The 18,893-nt window shown below is 29.9% G+C and overlaps 10 protein-coding genes across 10 annotated transcripts; 5 read left to right on the forward strand and 5 right to left on the reverse strand. All coding sequences in view use genetic code 12, as the record gives it.

Moving 5' to 3' along the window:
* Nucleotides 1–119: 119 nt before the first annotated feature.
* Nucleotides 120–4,551, reverse strand: BNI4 (Bni4p). The gene has a single exon (XM_064880690.1). The coding sequence runs from the start codon at nucleotides 4,157–4,159 to the stop codon at nucleotides 563–565; it is 3,597 nt and encodes a 1,198-aa protein (XP_064741082.1). The 5' UTR covers nucleotides 4,160–4,551; the 3' UTR covers nucleotides 120–562.
* Nucleotides 4,552–5,311: 760 nt separating this feature from the next.
* On the reverse strand, nucleotides 5,312–7,188 carry RJT21DRAFT_12019 (uncharacterized protein). Its single transcript, XM_064881647.1, has one exon. The coding sequence runs from the start codon at nucleotides 6,908–6,910 to the stop codon at nucleotides 5,747–5,749; it is 1,164 nt and encodes a 387-aa protein (XP_064741083.1). The 5' UTR covers nucleotides 6,911–7,188; the 3' UTR covers nucleotides 5,312–5,746.
* A 982-nt stretch (nucleotides 7,189–8,170) lies between these two features.
* On the forward strand, nucleotides 8,171–8,563 carry SEN15 (Sen15p; the record flags this gene model as incomplete). Its single annotated transcript, XM_064884540.1, has 1 exon — nucleotides 8,171–8,563. One exon carries the CDS (start codon nucleotides 8,171–8,173, stop codon nucleotides 8,561–8,563), a length of 393 nt encoding a protein of 130 aa, XP_064741084.1.
* Nucleotides 8,564–8,639: 76 nt separating this feature from the next.
* Nucleotides 8,640–10,680, reverse strand: RJT21DRAFT_117411 (uncharacterized protein). The gene has a single exon (XM_064880691.1). It carries the CDS (start codon nucleotides 10,588–10,590, stop codon nucleotides 8,716–8,718), a length of 1,875 nt encoding a protein of 624 aa, XP_064741085.1. The 5' UTR covers nucleotides 10,591–10,680; the 3' UTR covers nucleotides 8,640–8,715.
* A 194-nt stretch (nucleotides 10,681–10,874) lies between these two features.
* Nucleotides 10,875–12,208, reverse strand: RJT21DRAFT_117412 (palmitoyltransferase). The gene has a single exon (XM_064880692.1). The coding sequence runs from the start codon at nucleotides 12,075–12,077 to the stop codon at nucleotides 10,965–10,967; it is 1,113 nt and encodes a 370-aa protein (XP_064741086.1). The 5' UTR covers nucleotides 12,078–12,208; the 3' UTR covers nucleotides 10,875–10,964.
* On the forward strand, nucleotides 12,209–13,732 carry RJT21DRAFT_117413 (uncharacterized protein). The gene has a single exon (XM_064880693.1). It carries the CDS (start codon nucleotides 12,239–12,241, stop codon nucleotides 13,580–13,582), a length of 1,344 nt encoding a protein of 447 aa, XP_064741087.1. The 5' UTR covers nucleotides 12,209–12,238; the 3' UTR covers nucleotides 13,583–13,732.
* On the forward strand, nucleotides 13,697–14,789 carry RJT21DRAFT_117414 (uncharacterized protein). The gene has a single exon (XM_064880694.1). It carries the CDS (start codon nucleotides 13,833–13,835, stop codon nucleotides 14,772–14,774), a length of 942 nt encoding a protein of 313 aa, XP_064741088.1. The 5' UTR covers nucleotides 13,697–13,832; the 3' UTR covers nucleotides 14,775–14,789.
* NOT4 (CCR4-NOT core ubiquitin-protein ligase subunit) lies at nucleotides 14,775–17,040 on the reverse strand. Its single transcript, XM_064885653.1, has 2 exons — nucleotides 16,905–17,040; nucleotides 14,775–16,819 (listed from the first exon to the last, which is right to left on the reverse strand). The coding sequence occupies exons 1-2, from the start codon at nucleotides 16,952–16,954 to the stop codon at nucleotides 14,935–14,937; spliced, it is 1,935 nt and encodes a 644-aa protein (XP_064741089.1). The 5' UTR covers nucleotides 16,955–17,040; the 3' UTR covers nucleotides 14,775–14,934.
* A 217-nt stretch (nucleotides 17,041–17,257) lies between these two features.
* On the forward strand, nucleotides 17,258–17,593 carry RJT21DRAFT_4339 (uncharacterized protein; the record flags this gene model as incomplete). The annotated part of the gene is made up of 1 exon (XM_064884541.1): nucleotides 17,258–17,593. One exon carries the CDS (start codon nucleotides 17,258–17,260, stop codon nucleotides 17,591–17,593), a length of 336 nt encoding a protein of 111 aa, XP_064741090.1.
* Nucleotides 17,594–17,694: 101 nt separating this feature from the next.
* Nucleotides 17,695–18,666, forward strand: RJT21DRAFT_12120 (uncharacterized protein). Its single transcript, XM_064882016.1, has one exon. The coding sequence runs from the start codon at nucleotides 17,797–17,799 to the stop codon at nucleotides 18,607–18,609; it is 813 nt and encodes a 270-aa protein (XP_064741091.1). The 5' UTR covers nucleotides 17,695–17,796; the 3' UTR covers nucleotides 18,610–18,666.
* The last annotated feature ends 227 nt before the right edge of the window (nucleotides 18,667–18,893 follow it).

Here is an 18,893-nt window from a genome sequence, read left to right on the forward strand (position 1 = left end):
TTGATGAGAAAGATTACGAAGTATTAAATAGAATATTTAGAAGTGCACATGCTACACATGCCCAACAACAATCGAAGTGAATCAGTAATGTAAATGTATTAGTTTGTATAGTTGCAATATAATAGAATTACTTGTGCTTGACTGTTTATGATTATGTAGGAGTAACAATAAGTAATGATAATGTTAAAGAACTCGAGCTATATAAGATATATGTATTCATTCTATATATTGTCTTGTGTGTCGTTCTCTTACGTGACATTGTCTTGTCTTTCATTCTCATATACCATTCTCATATACCATTATCTCTATAAAGGGATTCTTAGGAATACTTAGGAATACTTAGCTGATGCGTGCCCATATTAATTGGAGCAGTGTACTTTCACATAAATTTCGCAACATAGTCAAGAAAAAATGGAACATGCTAAAATGTGGATTAAACTATACAGAATTAAATGCAATAATGTACATAAGATGAAGTAAATATAAATGAAGCAGAAGTAATTAAATTATTAAATTCTTAAATTAATCAATTATTCAATTATTAAATTCTTAAATGCAATTACTAAAAGAAATGAGTATTACATCGGGAGTCAATATGAATATCCATTTGACTCTTGAAGTTATTCAATTCTTCTCTGATTTGTTGAGCCAACAATGGAGTTAATTGATTACATGTAGCAGTATCAGGATGTCTATCATATTCATCACCATCATAAGTATCATAAAGTATGATTCTTGAACTAAATCTAACACTACCACCAGATTTAATAAATTTTGGACTTTGATATGGTTGAGGACTATTAGATTTTTTACCCCATTTTTTATTAATTATTGAACTAAATGATCTAGGAGATGAATTTAATGATGAATTATCAGAAATTGATGGAATTTTATTATGACTAAATTTAGGTGGTGGAACAAATCCTGGAGGTGAATAATTATTAGATTCTGATCCAAATCTTCGAGATATTTTAGATATTGGTGCTGGAGGTGAATAGACATTTTCTTTATTAATATCTCGATGATAATCTGATCCAATATCATTATCATTAATTCCATCATAATCAAAAGATTCACTATCAAAGTCATCATCATCTTCTTCTTCTTCTTCATTATCAGTTCCAAAACCTCCCCCAACTCCTGGACCACTATTACTTGAATCATCATCAAATGATATACTAAATGATTGATGAGATTCACTAACTCGAATATCATGAGGAGTTAATTTACCTCCAAAAATAGGACCCTTTAATCCAGTAAATGACATAGAAATTGGACGATTACTAAACATATCTCGACCATTGGAATCAACTATAGGTCTATTTTGTTGTAAAGCCTTCTCCAAAATAGGTGATTGTTTATCAATCATACTGGTAATAGATTCAGGAGATTGAGGAAAGTTTTTGGTTTCAATTCCTTGTAAATTTGGAGTTAATGGATTACCACTATAATATTGTGGTTGTGGTTGAGTATTTTGCAAGTTTTGAATTGATGTCAGTTTTTGAAACTCTGCCTTGGTGATTTCTTCTGGAGATGAAGACAGAGATATAACAATTCTTTCTTGATTGTCTTCAGGATGGGCTTCTTGACTTGCTGGAGGTGTTACCATAGAAGATTCCACTGTTATAATTGGTGCAACTTGTTGGTTTACTTCTTGTGGATGATCCTTTTCTTGAACAACAATGACAGGAGATACCTTATTACTTACAGCATCTTCAATCATAGGAGGTGGAGAGACTTCATCATCAGTCAGAACGACGATTTCAGGTCTTTTTAATGGTGAAGGTGGTAAAGTCCGACGAGGAGATCTTTCCAATAATTGTTGAGGAGAATTAGAAAAACTTAAATTATCAATATCTATGAAATCAGTAAATTCAATTAAATCTGAAAAATTATTATCCCCAGTTTCATCATAAGGAACTTGGGAAGGAGGTTGACCCGGTAATGAATCTTGTCTAATTGGAATCTCAGCGTTAGGTAATGGAGAATTCAAATCAATAAGATTAGTATCAATATAATTGTTTCCTGATAATTCTTCATTAATATTTCTTCTTGATGATGAATTCTTTAATATACTATTAGATCTTGAAACTCCACCACCAGGTGATGCCGATGGACCATTATAATGAATGATATTTTCATCACTACCATCATATCCAATGAATGAATTTCTCTTTGATTTTATAGATCTCATGGATCTTGATCTTTCTAAAGAAACAATACTTTCAATTTCTTGGTAATTTAATGATTTAGGGAATAAAGCTTCTCCTACTAATTTGTTATTTACCCCTTCTTCATTATCATTATCATTAATTGGGGTTGGAGTTCCAATAATATGAGATAATTCATTACTAGATTTGGGAACTTGTAAATCATTAGAAGTTATGACACCTCTCTTTATTGGAGATACTGAATTAGGAGCTCCAGTATATTTTACTTGAAATGGAGATCCAAATATTAAATCATTTGATATTAATGTCATTTCTTCACCATATTTTGGATGACTTACTCGTTTAGGTGGATCATATAAAGTTGAAGATTCATATGGTACATCATTAATAAAATCACTATCAGTTTCTTCTTCATTATCTTGTTCAAGAGATTCTTCATGTTTAAGTGGAGTATTCTTTTTATTAATATTAATAATATTATTATTATTATTATTATTATTATTATTATTATTATTATTATTATTATTATTATTATTATTATTATTAATAAAATTATTGGGAAAATCATCATCACTAACTTCTCTTATTAAATTACCTCCAACTTTAGGGGGAGGAGGAATATTAAACATTTGTCTAGTTAAATGTGCTTCTGGATCAGGACTTAAACCTGATCCAACTGGTTTATCATTTATGGATTTAATTTTATTATCTTTTGGTTTTGGTTTTGGTTTGGAATCATTAGTATTAGTATTACTAAACTTACTTAAATTCTCCAAAGATTTATTCTTTTTGAATACATTTAATAAACTAGAACTATCATGTCTTACTAATTTCTTTGGAACATCATTACTGGACTTAACATTAGATTTATCTTGTTTATTATCTTGTTTAGTATTGGTATTAGTATTGGTATTGGTATTGGTATTAGTCTTTTTGGTTAAAGTATCCAAATTAGAAGTAGAATAAGATTTTGAACTTAATTTCTTAGGAGCTGGTTCATTTCCAGAGTCGGCATTTAATGAATGACTTTTAGATTTGGATTTAAATAAAGATTTGAAACTGAATTTACTGTTTCTCTTTTCCGAATTATCGGCTTGAGGTACAGTTTGTTGAGAAATCTTAGTTAAATCACTCATAGTACTACTTCTTTTATGATTAGGAAGTTTTGAAGTACCAGGAGATTGATCAAACTTATTAAATGTTGAAAATGATGACTGTGAACGGAGATGAGGAGATTTTCTTGGAGTTCCAGGAGTTCCAGGAGTTCCAGGAATATGGATTGAGTGATGAGATTCTTGTTGAACATCAGAAGTATCGGAAAAGTCAAGTAATAAAGATTTAGGCGATTGATGAACTCTTATAGGAGGTGGAGGTATTAATGTAGTTGGGGTGGTTGTGGTGGTGGTGCTGGTTGTGGTGGTGGTGGTGGTGGTAGTTGACATAGTACCGGTATTTTTCAGTGGATGCAAAAATGGTTTGGATAATGGAGCAACTGTTGAAGATGATTGATGGGATTTTTGAGATGATTTTGAACCTGAACTTTTTCGAGATGTACTAGTAGAATTTGTGAGTGGAGGAGAAGAAAGAATTGAAGAAGTTTGAGAAGGTTTTGCAGATGAAGTATAGGATGGACCGGATAAATAATTAGAGTTTTGTTTAGACACTAAAGAATCTCGATTAGAAATATGATGGGATTGTTGATAATTATAAAAAATATTATGATTTTCTTTATCCTCTTTAGATTCCCCAATTAAATTATCTCGTATATAATTCCCATTAGGGTATTTTGATGATGTCAGTTGACTTTTGTTGACATTCTTTGACAGCAAAGTATGGCTATTAGTGTTGAAAATTTTTTGTGGCACAAAATCTATTTTTGGTACCATAGTTTCCGAATTAGATGAACGAATAATGGTGGTTGACTGAGCCTCTTTTTGAAAAGACGAAGATTCTATTAAAGTATCGTCTTGATTCTCCAGTGAATCCATTGTGTTTTCAATGATTTTTAATTGGGGTGAAGCTTTAATTTGGGTAATGTTTTGAAATGTAGCCGGTTGTCCTAATACAGGAGTATCATCCGTACTATAGCCTGATTCTTCTATAGTAGAAATAGATCTTGTATTTTGATGATGTAAATTATTTGAACTTGTACTGGAACTTGAACTTGTATTTGTATTTGAATTAAAATAATTCTTATTATCTTCTGAATGCAGACTTTTGGCGGTTTCAAATGTTTGTATTGATATAGTTGAATTCTTTACACTACTTAATGTATTATCATAGGGTGAAGCATATTTATGATGAATATTTAAAGGTTTGATTTCTTCTTCTTCTTCCTCATCTTCTTCAATAATTTGATTATTATTAGGTGTATTATTATTACTACTATATTTCTTATTAGACTTTTCTAGTAAAATACTTTCTAAAGCCTTCATTGAAGGTGAATTCTTCATGAACGAAGTCTTTTCTGCATTCGGTAATAATGATTTATTAATAGTATTAGAAGATATTGAATGAGGAATCAGTAATGAATTTCTTAAATTAGTTACATGATCAGAAGATTTCGAACTTGTTAATGTCTTTCTTGGTGCAGAACTAGCAGTGGTGGTACCAACATTAGCTGATAATTGAGTAGGATCATCTACAGATGAGTAGAATTGATCACTTAAAAGATATTCATCCAATTCATTCAAATCTGAACTCATATCGAATCGTATTATACAAAGTTACCTTTTGAAAAATTGGAGTTTTTAGGATTCTCAATGCTTCTATTCCTTACGTTTCTGCCGAGAATGAGAATGAGAATGGGATTTGATAATTGGTGGACTATGAATACACAAACGTGCAAGATTCTGAATTAAAGTAAGTAATTTGAATTAAAACTATACTATAAACAAAATATTCAATAATCTCACTTCCTTTATATCTACAGAGTTAAAAATCTGTAACTTTACTAAATTCATATATCGATGTTTCGTGAATGTTTAATAAGGTACAAATATGTGAAAAATATGTCTGGGGCCTGCACACAACATATTTCCCGATTAGGAAAGGCTATTGCAAAAACGACGCGTCTCGGCCAAGTAGTCAATTTCAATCTAATTGAATAATTTATAAACTATGTAATAGCCAGCCCTCTACACATAAACATAATAAATTTATTATGTTTTATTTACTTACATAATAAATTTACTTATGTTTATAAATTGTTTCTTTCTTCTTCACAACAAGAAAATATTTATTAATACTAACCTGTGACTGTTGCGAAGTACCGTATCACCTGTTATAGTTCTACTCCTGTTTTACTCCTTTTTCTTAAATCATAAATTTACTTGTCTACTATCTCTTATTTTGTATAAATTAAATTGGCTTGCTTGTCATATACAGTCATTCTACTTCTACTTAGAGGCGTTAACTTGTTAGAATAGTTGGTAACATATCCGTCTTTAACTAACGCGTCCTTTACTGTTGCATTGTATTATATACAGGCAAGGCTCTAGTACTTAATAATAATAAAATAATTAATTAATTTTTATTTACACATAATTCATAATCTGGGGTATACATATCTATATTCACATGATTATACAATCCTTTTTCCTTCTACTTGTTTTTGTGGGAACGTTTGAAAGTGGAGGCAGATCAAATGGATCTGAAGTAGTTGAATCTCTACGACCTACTAATCTCATAGCTGATGAAGCTAATGAAGATTTTCTTTTACTTTTTACTGGGAATAAACTTGATAAATTATCAAGTGAATCAGTAGACGGTAAAGTTGATGGAGAATTCATAGCCGATGTAGCTGCTGTCTCTCTCGATGTAACCGTTGAACGAGTATTAGTTTTCCTAAGGAATGAAAATGGACTAAATGAATCTTCTTCTTCTTCATAATCATTTCCTAATTTTATTACTGGATCCATACCAAATTGTAATAATGAATTAGCTAAATAAAGATATAATTTAATCCATAACATTTCTAATTCTTGATTAAAGTGAATACCAAATCTCTCTTGAAATGTTTGAATTAAAGCTTCACCCATTAAGGCAAAATGACAACCTTCAATATTAAGAATTCTCGCATGACGTTTACCTAATTTTATAAGATAATCTTCAATACTTTCTAAATTTTCAAGTTGTGATATAACCATTGACATAATTCCTGCAAATGCAACTGCTTGATGATTTATACTAGGGTACATTTTTTCTAAATCTGGACTACTTAAAAGTAAATTACCATAAAATTGTCGACAGAATAATGATGAAGCAACTGTAGATGTATTTGTAAAAGTAACATAATGATTTTGATTATTATTTTGTGTATTAGTAGAGATAGCCGCATTTCCACCCATTTTACGGGCTTGTTTCTTATCTACTAAAGGTTCATCTAACAATATTTTATTCCAAGAATATCGAATTAAATCTATTTCTCTAGGACTTAATGTTAATTGAATTTTATATTGAGTCTTATAATTAAATTTGGAATCAAGGGAATTTCGACTATTCATTTTTACAAGTTTATAATTTGAGTTCTCATTACCGTCTGAATGTAACGTAGTAATACTATTTGTTCTAGTAATTTCTTGATCTTTTTTAGGTGGTTTTGCTAAGAAATTATCAGATGCAGAAGTTCCTAAAGGAGATTTTTTAGTAGTAGTAGAATTAGATTTAGAAGTTCTTTTATATAAATCTTTTGGATCCGGTGGAGGTGGTGTACTATGAGATCCTATAGCGTAATACATTTTGAAAATTAATTATATATGGTTCGTATACGGGATGCCGCCAAACTCCGCCTAAAATATGCTATTTTACGAATTTAGTACAAAATGGGTCGAGTATGGATTATATCGGAAAATTAAAGTAAAGAATGTCAGGCAATATTTATTTAGTGAATTCGCAGATACCTTACTTTAATGGAAAGTGAAAAATTCACGCTTATAAGACTGTTTCAAACTAAAAGAATCTTCTTAATATATAAAAGAAAGAGGGAAACTTGGATTAAATTGTAGTAAATTAGGATTTGCGCTAGTATTAATATAGTTCCAATTAATTAAATTAGAAAAGATAGTTTCAGTAAAAGATTTGAAAAATAAATTGACAATTAAGTTTAAGACAATATATTAATATTAGGAATATAACCCCTTGTAAAGCTACAAGTAGCCATTATTATTGTTAGGGCTTTGGCATACGCATAAAGACACAGTAATAATAAAACAATAAAACGAGGAAAAAGAACAAAGTATCTATTACAGGAAGGAGACACCACTGACAAGCAAAAGTATATTGTTAAAGGAAACTAAAAAGCCTTATGAACACAAAAAGTATTAGGATTCTTTGTTAATATACCATTTTGTGATAAAACCTTTTCTATCGTCTGTTTTGGCACTAAATGAGAAGTTGGCGATTACCGATGAAAACTGCCTTCAAAGGCAACTATTCGCCATATTTTCTTTATTGCGCTATACTACAGGGTACTAACTCGCAGAGTTTATAGAACATCTTCATATCCTATTGAGCTTGGCAACTGAATTGTCCTTGCACGAAAGAAATATGCTGATCATTAATTAAAGTTTTAATATGGTCTTGCCCAATTTGTGGAATGACGGAAAATCAAAAAAACTTAGAATACCAGGAAAATCATTTTACAAGATTTCCTGTGAATGACCCACAACGCATTGGTTAACTAAATCCAAGAACTATCAACGATCGACTGATACTAATTTCCATATTATGCAGCGGGCTTAATTAAATGATTAACAATCATACATTTAGTGTAACTAACAACACATAAACGACCTGATAATTTATGTACAATCCGATTTTTATTAAGTCGATCATTGCCTCTGATTATATACAGGTTCTCCAACTAAACTCTTCCGTGGCTAATAATATATGCAGGCAATATGAATTTGAAGAAAAATGAAAAATGTTAAACTTTATATATACAAGCTAACTATTAGCCTAAAATATAAGCATATACTTGTGACGATGTTAATTATATGATGAGTGATAATGATAATAATACTCACACAAACTCATCTTCACTTGCTAATCAAGTGAAATTAAATCTCATACATTATAACCTCTGGACTGATGTAAAGATATATGAAACTTTATCCAGTAGTAGTAGCTCCGGGATAGTAAGTCCAATACTTTCGGGTATATCACCAACTACTAAGGAGACTGAATGGGTGGTTTGTAAATCTCTCGATAAAAGTGACGCGCAGTTGTCAACACAAGAAATCGAATCATGGTTCGTTCAAATCGAGAAGATTAATGTAAAGTGGCATGCTTATCAACGTCCCAAAAAGATTATAATTGCGATTGTAAATGATGATTCTACGGTCGTGTACTATAATATTCATGATGGTTTGGTGAAACCAAGACAGAACTAATATAACATAACATTAGATCTTTACATTACATTGTATATTACAGTATAAGATTTTTTATGGTTATTAATTATTATTAATGGTTAGTTAAAATTAGTATTTTATATGTCTATATGTTCTATATGGGGATTAATTTTGTAATACTATAATGCTTTTTATGAATCAGATGATTTGTTACGCGTTCGAAAGTTGTAAATATCATCTTCATTATCTACTTCTATGTCTTCTCTTTCTTCCTTTTCTTCCTTTTCTTGTTCTGAATCACTCATATATCCACTATTTCTTCTCACACTAATAGCTGCATCTTCATATCTTAAATTCAAATAACTTTGAGAATGCGATGGAGTATTACTTTCAGATTTATTTCTAATAATGACCGATTCTGAAGAATTAAATGAATCAGCATCTTCAGGATATCTAACATTAGATTGTCTTCTAGTTGGATTTATAGCCAATTTATTTCTAATAACAGAACGCGAAGAACTTATAGATGCATTATCACTACCTTTACGTTGAGAATTTCTCCCCAATGGAGTAATAGGAGTCATGGTAAGATGATTGTTTTTCATATAAGATTTTGAAGAATTGGTGGAAATACTATCTAATTGTGACTGTTGACTGTTGGAAGGTTCACATTTTCTTGTCCTTCTATTCAAAGATTCAAGGGAGCTATCAACATTTGCTTTACCAGAATCATCTTCACCTTCATCTTCTGGAACTTTACTGAAGAATTCGCTTCCTGCTTTCTGATGATAAAATTGATATTCATCATCACCTGTTTCATTAAATCCTTCAATGTCTCCTCTTGTAGTACTATATTTATCAAAATAAGAGTCATTATCTTCATAATCAAATATAAGAGCTGAACTACTTCTTCTGAATGCATTGTCCTGCGGCTGTAAGTACGCAGTCTGGGCATCAGATAATTCAACACTCTTATTTGAAGATTTTCTACGTTTATGAAAATTTGATGATGGAGCACCCATTTTTGATTGATAAGTTCCCAGCCATGTTTGACCTAATTTATCAAATTCAATTATAAAATGAAATAAATCAGTTTCATTGATTAATTCAGGTCCAAATCTGAATTTTTCATATAATGAAATTAATAGTTTTAAATTTGGTTCATTAGGATTAAATTCAGAACCTCTAATATTATAAACATGACCTAAATAAATAATCATTTCTCTTAATGTTAAATCAAATGGTAATTCTGTTTGTGTAAAAGCTTTTGAATCAAATAAGAATTTATCCCCTAAACTTCGTATAATATCTTCATAAATAGTTTCTGGAGGAAATAAAGTACCTGGTTCACCTTGTTTATAACATTCTTGAATATAATGAGGTGGAGAAATACCTGGATGATTTATTGTAACCAGTTTATTAAATAATGGACCAGCCTTTAATTTAATATTTCCTACACAATTTCTAATTGATTCATCAATTTCTAAAAATACAGGTTTAGGTAAATCATGTTCATCAGGAATATAAACTGAATAAGTTGGTATTTCATTTAAATGAGAATTATATTGAAAAATTCTTGATAAATATAATACAATTGATAGGAATAAAAATACAACACAAACAATAATTACAATAAACATTTTAACTCCACTAAATGTTGTACCTGAAGTTTGAACAATAACATCAATAGGAGTTACTGCAACAAATGCTAATGTTAATAATGCAAATATTACAGAACTAATTGAATAAATCCATTTAAAAACTTTTTTAGGAATTGTAAATAACTTTTGTGGTGTAGAACGGCTACGATATCTTTGAGTATAATCATTAGTAAAACCTCCATTAGATGTCATTAAATGATTAACAAACGATCGAGGTGGAGAAGCTGAATCAAGATTACTATCGGATAATATGGACATTTCAAATTCATCTTCATAATTATTAGGTGTAGGTAAATATGGATCAACATGATGATCTGACGATGGAGATATTGGATGTTGTGATATTTGCTGTTGCGGCAGTACCAGTCGGTCCTGACGTCGATTATGATTATTGTATGAAAACATTATTAGTTTCCTATTAATGCCTCTATCTATCTATATTATGTATCACTCTATATTGTCATATACCCATTTGGAAGTATAATTAAGTCTAATCAGTAAGTGTAGTTAGTAGGGTACATTTAAATTTCTTGTGGTAGTTAATTTCTTTTTTTCCTGGCAGGCTGAGGCACTGTCACAGATATGAAGTTGGGGTTCGGGCCGATTGCAAAAACTATAAATTATAGAGTAATTATATAGATAGTAATTATAGTAAGTATAGTAATTAATAGTGTAATTAATAGTGAGATTATGTATTATGTATTATGTATTATGTATTATGTATTATGTATTATGTATTATGTATTATGTATTATTATGTGTTACATCTATAAACTTCATTAATGGTCGAATGTTTGGAGTGGCTCAATATGTTGATAGCGTATATCATCTTTATTATAAGGATCCATGGGTCTCACTACAAGATTACCGCGAGGTTTACTAATCCAATTAATAAATAAATTATTTAATATGGATTTAGTATCATATACATTAACAAACCCAGGTTGATGTTTACCCACAACATAATTAAGAAATTCTCTTGTAGTAATATTTTGTGCTGTTAGATATATATGTAGAAGCATTAATGCAAGGGGAAATTCGAGACTTAATAGTCCCCAAAGTACTAATAAGAATGCTATTGGATATTTGGAGATTGATGCATGAAATGATGTGATTGTTGAATGTTCAACCATTCTATAATGTAGAACATGTACAATAGATTGAATAATTAATAATATACAAGCTATATTGCCCAGCAATAATAGCCATAGAAAATATTGATAGTTACGATGTCCAATACAATTATTAAGGAATCCACAATGATGATCATGAATTTTAATACATATATTACAAGTTGAACAATGACTTGTTCTAGGTGGTCTCCAAATATGACATGTGGGACAATATCGAATAGTCACTCCAATTTGATTGTCTTTGTAATAAGGTAATTTTATGGTATTGAAATATTCTTGAGGTGGATTATTTATTGAATGAGTTTGACGATTGGGGAGTAAAGGTAAATGAATATTTCTAGGTAATTGACCTGGATCTGAAGTTGAAGCTTTGAAAAAGAACAATAAACTCATAAGCCAAAAATATGTCTGTAAAATTACTAAACCAGGAGTAATATTATGCCAAATCCATTTACTCTCAAATATGAAATATAGTATACCCGGTATAAGTATAATTATCAATGTACCTAAATTTACAGGTGATTGCTTTATCAAATGCCATCTACCTCCAAATAGATATAAAAATTTCATATCTTTATGATTCTGTACTTGATAATTATACTTCTTCTTCGAACTATCATCATTAATAATATCTGGGTCAGTTATCAACCAATTAGTAATGAATTTGTATAAGAAAGGATTTCGAATCTTCTTTTCCGGTTCAATTATTCCATCCGTCGACGAAGTCAAAGACTTCACCGCCAGATGTTTACGAGACATTATATTCTATACGGATAATGAGTGGTAATTCATTTGCCGGTAACTGAATAATTAATTATAAATTGTATGTAGTAAATTATCAATAGATATGTACAGAAAAAAAATTAGTATCGAGAAACTCTGAAGATCATCGACAAAGTCCTTTATAGTTCAGTAACCAAATGTTTTTAAGGAGCCAAATTGGTGGTAGAATATTTCGCACGGGAGTAAGTAGTGTCCCTAGTCGAACTTTTATACCGAAGCGGTCATTTAATCTTGCGAGCAAGTTACAAGGTCTTGGAAGATATGGACTTATAATTAATATATTATCTGGTGCATATTTTGGAGGTATTTTAGTATGTATGGGATCATTATATTTCATTTATCAAGATGCAAATGAAAGACAACATATTCCATTTTGGGATTTATCATTAAAACAAAAAATTACTGCTGTTAAAGCTATTAATAAAGATGATGTTCTAAGAAGTCCAAGATATTCCGTAAAGCATTATAAGAGACTATTAATTGATCTTTATAAACAAGAAAATCCTGATCAAGAAATTGATGAAACCAAATTTGAAGTTCCATTAATTGACTCCAATGTTTTAATTTATGAAAAATCCAATACATTTGCTAACTTCTATATTGATATCATATTGAGGTATAGTAAGGCACTTTTAGCCAAGGGACAATTGGATGCATCTATATATATGTTAAGTTCGATTATCAATAATGACGAATTATTTTTCAGATTAGGAGATACAGAAAGATTATCTGAATGCTGTCGTTTATTAAGTAAAGTGACTCCTAATCCAGAAGATAAACTTACTTATTTAAAACGGTCTATTTTAAACATACAAAAGACATTTCCTACGAGAATTAAATTGAATGATAATTATTTACTTCAAGATGGATCACTTATGACCGATGAATTAATGAAATGTCTTAATGATTTAGCATTTAATTATGTAAAACAAAATCATTCAGATGAAGGTTTAAATATCTATTTTACTAATTTGAAGTATATAAAATCAGCTCAACATGCTATAGCAGATGGATCTGCTAATCAAACAAATTATCCATACTTTAATGCTGATGAACAAAATCTTAAGATCTTAAGTGTTAAGATTAGATCATATATTAGTGAAATCTTATGGCTGAAGGGATTCAAAAAGAATTCTATAGCATGGAATGAAGATATAATTGAAGAATGTTTCTTTGAGCACAGTAGTTCTCAACCATTAACAATTATTTTAAATCAAGTATTAACTAATTTAATAACCATGTATGATTCACTTCATAACCTTACATCTAGAAATAGATGTGAAAAAATGAAACAAGAGTTAACCAACTTTGTCGATACACGTTTGGTTGACGACTGGTATTTCAATCTTGTAAATAGATTTAGTAGAATCATTTATCATCGTGGACCGTTAGGTATAATTGAAAAGCCCTTATTAGAGAGATTCGGAGCTCCTAATAAACTTCCTGAAATAGAAGAAATGGAAGATGAAGATGTCGAATAGAGAAAAGTATTAAGTATATAGTATTTAGTATACAGTATATAACTAGTTCATAATTAATTAAATGTATATAATTTTTAGGTAAATGCTATAAAATATAGTATGGTATAGTATAGTATAGAATAATATATTAGTATAGCATATAGGGAAAAGCTGTCACTGATACCGCGACGTTTATTTTTTTTTTTTTTTCAACCTTTAATTATGGTTATCAGTATTTGTTTGATCTATTTTACCCATTGTATATCACGAGATGTCTAACAAACCATATAATCGAAAAGTTAATAATTATCAGACTCAGAAGTTTGAAGTCAGTCAAGCATATCTTGAATTGAGAAGTCGAATTATTGAAGAAGATGATTCAGATCATAAGGCAGAGTACGCATTTGATGCTCTACTTGAGTATGATGAAATAGCTTATGAATATAAAGTATTAATTACATATTTGGAAGGTAAAAGACAGAAATATAGTGTGAAAGAAATAGAATTATTAAATGCTATGGAATCAGCCATGACAAGAATTGAGAAGAAATTACCTATACCCATGTTAATATCAAGAGTTCAAGAATTAGCATTAGTAAGACGTAACTTATTTGATAATGCTCAAGAAGCACCTAAATTACTTAATTTATATGAAAATACTATACCAGGAATTAAAAAATTCATTGAACCTACTGAAATTATTAAACCAGTTATAGTGAAACCAAAAGAAAAAGCTTTAACTGCATTTGTAGATAGTACTTGGTCACCTAATCATGTTAAAATAGTTCTAGATTCAGTATTAAAATTTAGAACTTTAAATGAAAGATGTAATTATATGAAAGATATATTTGAAGAAAAATTTAGTGTAAATCTTTCACCTAAAATGGCTTCTTACTTTTTATTACATTATGGTTTTAGAGATTCAGGATGTAAATTAGATTTATATAATAAAACTATGACAGAAGGGTATGCTTTAAATAGAAATATACCCCTCAGAGATAGAATTGAAAGAATTGCTCAATATTTTAAAAGTCAATTAAATATAGATGTTACAAAAAATGATATTGAACAAGCTTCTAAATTCAGACGAGTATTAATGAATACTTATTTTAAATATGAAGAACCAGTCGAAAATTATGAGAAGGTATTGAAACATGCACCATATCTAAATGAATCATTGATCCCCTTAGAGGCAGCTATAACCAGTAACTAGTAACTAGTAACTAGTAACTAGTAACTAGTAACCAGTAACCAGTAACCAGTAACCAGTAAATAAGTAGAATAGTTATTTAATAGAAGAAATATTCATTACCTAAACAAAACAATTAACAAACATACACAAATTATATAAATTACAATATCATTCAACCAAATTACCTTTTACCACCCATTAATTGTGTTAATAATTGGGAACTAGAAGACTGATTACCAACTACAGGAATAGTTTCAAAATTAGCACTACCAGGGATTGGATTTTGTAATTGTCCAGCACCTTGAGGGAATGGGGCTTGTTTTGTGGTTGATGGATTAAACAAACCTGGAGGTGGTGGAGTAGAAGTATTGGCACGTTCATTAGCACGGATAGCATTAGCTTGAGCACCTGCAACCGATTGAAGTTGCTGTTGCTGCTGTTGCTGTTGTAATTGGAGTAACAACAATTGCTGTTGAACATGCTGTTGTTGTGGATTGGTATTACCCTGTGCTTGATGTTGTGATTCAGATAGTTTCTTGGTATATTCTAATTGTAATTGTTGCAACTGAGTAGATGGTAAGTTAGGAGTTTCTTGACCTTGTGGGAGTTGTTGAGGTTGTACTTGTTGAGGTTGTGGTTGTGGCTGTTGTTGAAGTTGACGTTGTTGCTGTTGCTGTTGTTGTAATATGGCTTGTTGCATGATAGGATGATTGGCATATGCTAAATGATAATTCTTTATAGGTCTTAACATGAATCTTTCAACAATTTCTCGTGTGAGAGCTTTCTTATCTTCAATTTGACTATTAGAAAGACTTTCTTTGTTAACAAATGCAAAAAGTGGTAATACTTTACCTTCACCATGAGAAAATTTCTTGAAATTGACTTCTAATTTTGCATTACTACTTTCAAGATCCTTTAAGATTTGAACAGTTTCTTCGGCAAAGTTAGAAGTAGAATTATCATCAATATCAATATCATCAGGAATAATTTCTTTAATTTGTCTACCAATTTTAGATTTAGAATGTTTTCCTGATTCTTTACGTTGCAGGACCAGTTGTTGTTGTTGTTGCTTTTGATCACGGAAAATTTCTCCTAATGTTGGGAATGCTGCTGAATGGGCCAAAGGAATATTATTATTTACAGATGGTGAATTACTGGCTGAATTACTACCAGCTTTTGCCCATTGTGCTGTAGCAGGTAATGGATTTGCTGAAGTTTCAGTATGATCTTGTTCTTCTTCAGATTGAGAAGTTACATCTTCATCACCACTAAATGGACCCATATGAGGATGAGAACCAGAAATATTTGAACTACTACCAACTCTTGAATTTGCATTCATTCCCATCATACTTAATTTAATACCTTGTTGAGTAGATAAATCTTTTCTAGTATAAGAATCTGCTTCTTCACCCGGTTCATGTAAGAACATACAATTTGGATTTGGACATGGATGACCTCTTAAATATGATGAACAATATTTAGTTGTACCATGAGCAGCTCTTAATATTCTTCCATCACATAATGAACCATCTAATTCATTTATACATTTTAAAGCATCTTCCTTTCTTGCAAATGTTACATATACAACAATTCCAGGACTTTGATGATGATGAGGAGTCAGTGGAGTTGGACTTTTCTTATTAATAACAATTTTAGAAATTTTCCCATATTGACCAAAATATTTTTCTGATCTTAATACTGAATGTAAATCTTCAGGAGGACATGGAGGATTTAAACCAGTTACATAAACAAGATTTTTTTGAACAACTCTTAAACCAGCTAAATGTTTCTTATTTGCCATTTCAGTTTCTTTCTTTTCCTTTTCTCGTTGTTTCTTTTCACGATCACGCTTCTCCCGTTTCATTTGTTGAATCTTATATTCTTCTGCACTAATAGATTTATATTCTACACTTTCATCATCATATAATCTTCTACAACCAGGACATCTACCATTTAATTCTGGATTTTGTTTAATATTATTATAACAAAATTGACAAATTTGATATCCACACGGACATGGTTTAAAATTTTTATCAGAAATATCCATTTCTTCTACACATAATGGACTAAATAATTAAGTTAGTAAAATTAAATTCTTAAACTTCAAATAATACAACATTTATAATTAATTTATAATTAATTTATACATACCAATATTCTTCTTCATCATCACTTATAAAGGAATCATCAGTGGGGACCATTTTGACACGTTTCTATATAAAATTTATTATGGAATAGTTTTAGTTATGTTGAAATTTAAAGATTATTAATAAATTCTGATTCCTGTTCTTCGTTTCTCTTTGGATTATTCTGGTTAACATTTTTTGCTTTAATTATAGATGGTCGTGTGCGAGCTCAGGATATCTTCATCGATCACCATAAAAATTATGATGATTACGTAATGTAATTTAAATATATTGAAGGTGTCTCTGATAAAAAGTAAGTAGTTCAATATAGACATTTATACAATTGATAAATAAATAAATATATAAATAAACAAGATAATGTCATTTGTTATAGAACTTTGGGAGTCGATATTTACTCCAGGAACAAGTCCTGCTCTCATTAAGGCTACTCATGCATCATTTATACTGTTGATTATATCATTAGTTGTCTTAATCTTTCTTACAAAATCAATTCATTTCTTTAATTTATTAGTCATAGCCATATTACTTTATGGTACTGTAATTTGGTTTATTAATGAATTAAAAACTGCGAAATTAAAGGATAATAAACAATTAGAAAGTGAAAGTAATGAGAAAGTAGAAGAAGAGAAAACTGAAATAGCAACTTCTTCAAGTGTACCAGAATCCACTCCTATTAAGAAGAGAAAAGTTTAAAGACATTTTCGAATTGGGTTCTTGAACAAGTATTTATTGTCAATTGTATATACAAAAATATAGAAATTACTTAATATACCAACTAACTAATAGTAAATCAATAATATAAATTAGTTTGTAGATCAAAAACTACTGAAAAAATATATATTTACATTACTTTGCTTAGGACTTTGCTTAGGACTTTGCTTACAACTTTTTAACAAATGAGTTTTGCATTAGCGTTCCAAAAGTATGTCAATCACCCAGAGAAGCATGTGGATATTATTCAATACTACGATAAGAATGTCGTTATAATTCGTGACGCGTACCCGAAATCTGTTTGTCATTATTTAGTTATACCAAGATTTTCAGAAGTAACTTATGTTAACCCATTAGACGCATTTAATCGTGACTATCGAGAAATTAATGGTCAAGAATTATTTGATATTATGGAAAAATATGTAGAAAAGGCCAAAGATTTAATCATAGCAGATTTACAAGGAGCCTTTGGTCATAAACCCGAAAATGACTTAAAACTACTGGCTTTTAAGAACACATTTATCAAGGCGGGTATACACTCTATACCATCGCTTAAAAATTTACACATTCATGTAATTACGAGGGATTTTCAATCCAATTGTTTAAAAAATAAGAAACATTACAATTCATTCAATACCCAATTTTTTGTTGAGTTTGAGAAGTTAAATCCAACGTATAATAAGAATTATCAACTCAATCATATAATAAATAAAACAAGTGGGGAAGATTATGCATCTGACTCATATGACTCAGACGATGAGCAACTCCTGGACGAGGAAATAGCATTTAAATATATTACACATATCAGAAATGAAAATATTCTTAAGGATATAGTAAAATCTGAACCCTTAAAGTGTTCAGTTTGTAACAAAGATTTTAACAACAAGTTTCAAGATCTCAAAAAACATTTGAATACTGAATATCTCAAAAAATATAATGAATTTGAAGGATTCTATGATGACAAATTCATTAACTATTTTCTGGCTCTTCCTCGATGAATTGCTTATTTATTGATATTCGAAAGCAATTACCTTAAAATTACAGTTAAGGTACAATTCTGTAGTTTCCCCACCCCCACATTCGGGATAACTTTCCATACAAATATCTCACTGTTTAGCCGTGTGTTTTAATTGAATCAGAATATTCATCTAAAGTCCATAAATTATTTTGTACGTCATTCTCAGGTACTGTTCTTCCGAGAACAATAACGACAATATCTCTAGTCCCACTTCGGCATTTACAGGTGTGCAAATGGTAATCTTCTGATGTTGCATAATTAGTA

Source organism: Scheffersomyces amazonensis, assembly GCF_036850825.1.
Source record: "Scheffersomyces amazonensis strain UFMG-HMD-26.3 chromosome Unknown RJT21scaffold_1, whole genome shotgun sequence".
Classification (NCBI taxonomy): Eukaryota; Fungi; Ascomycota; class Pichiomycetes; order Serinales; family Debaryomycetaceae; genus Scheffersomyces; species Scheffersomyces amazonensis.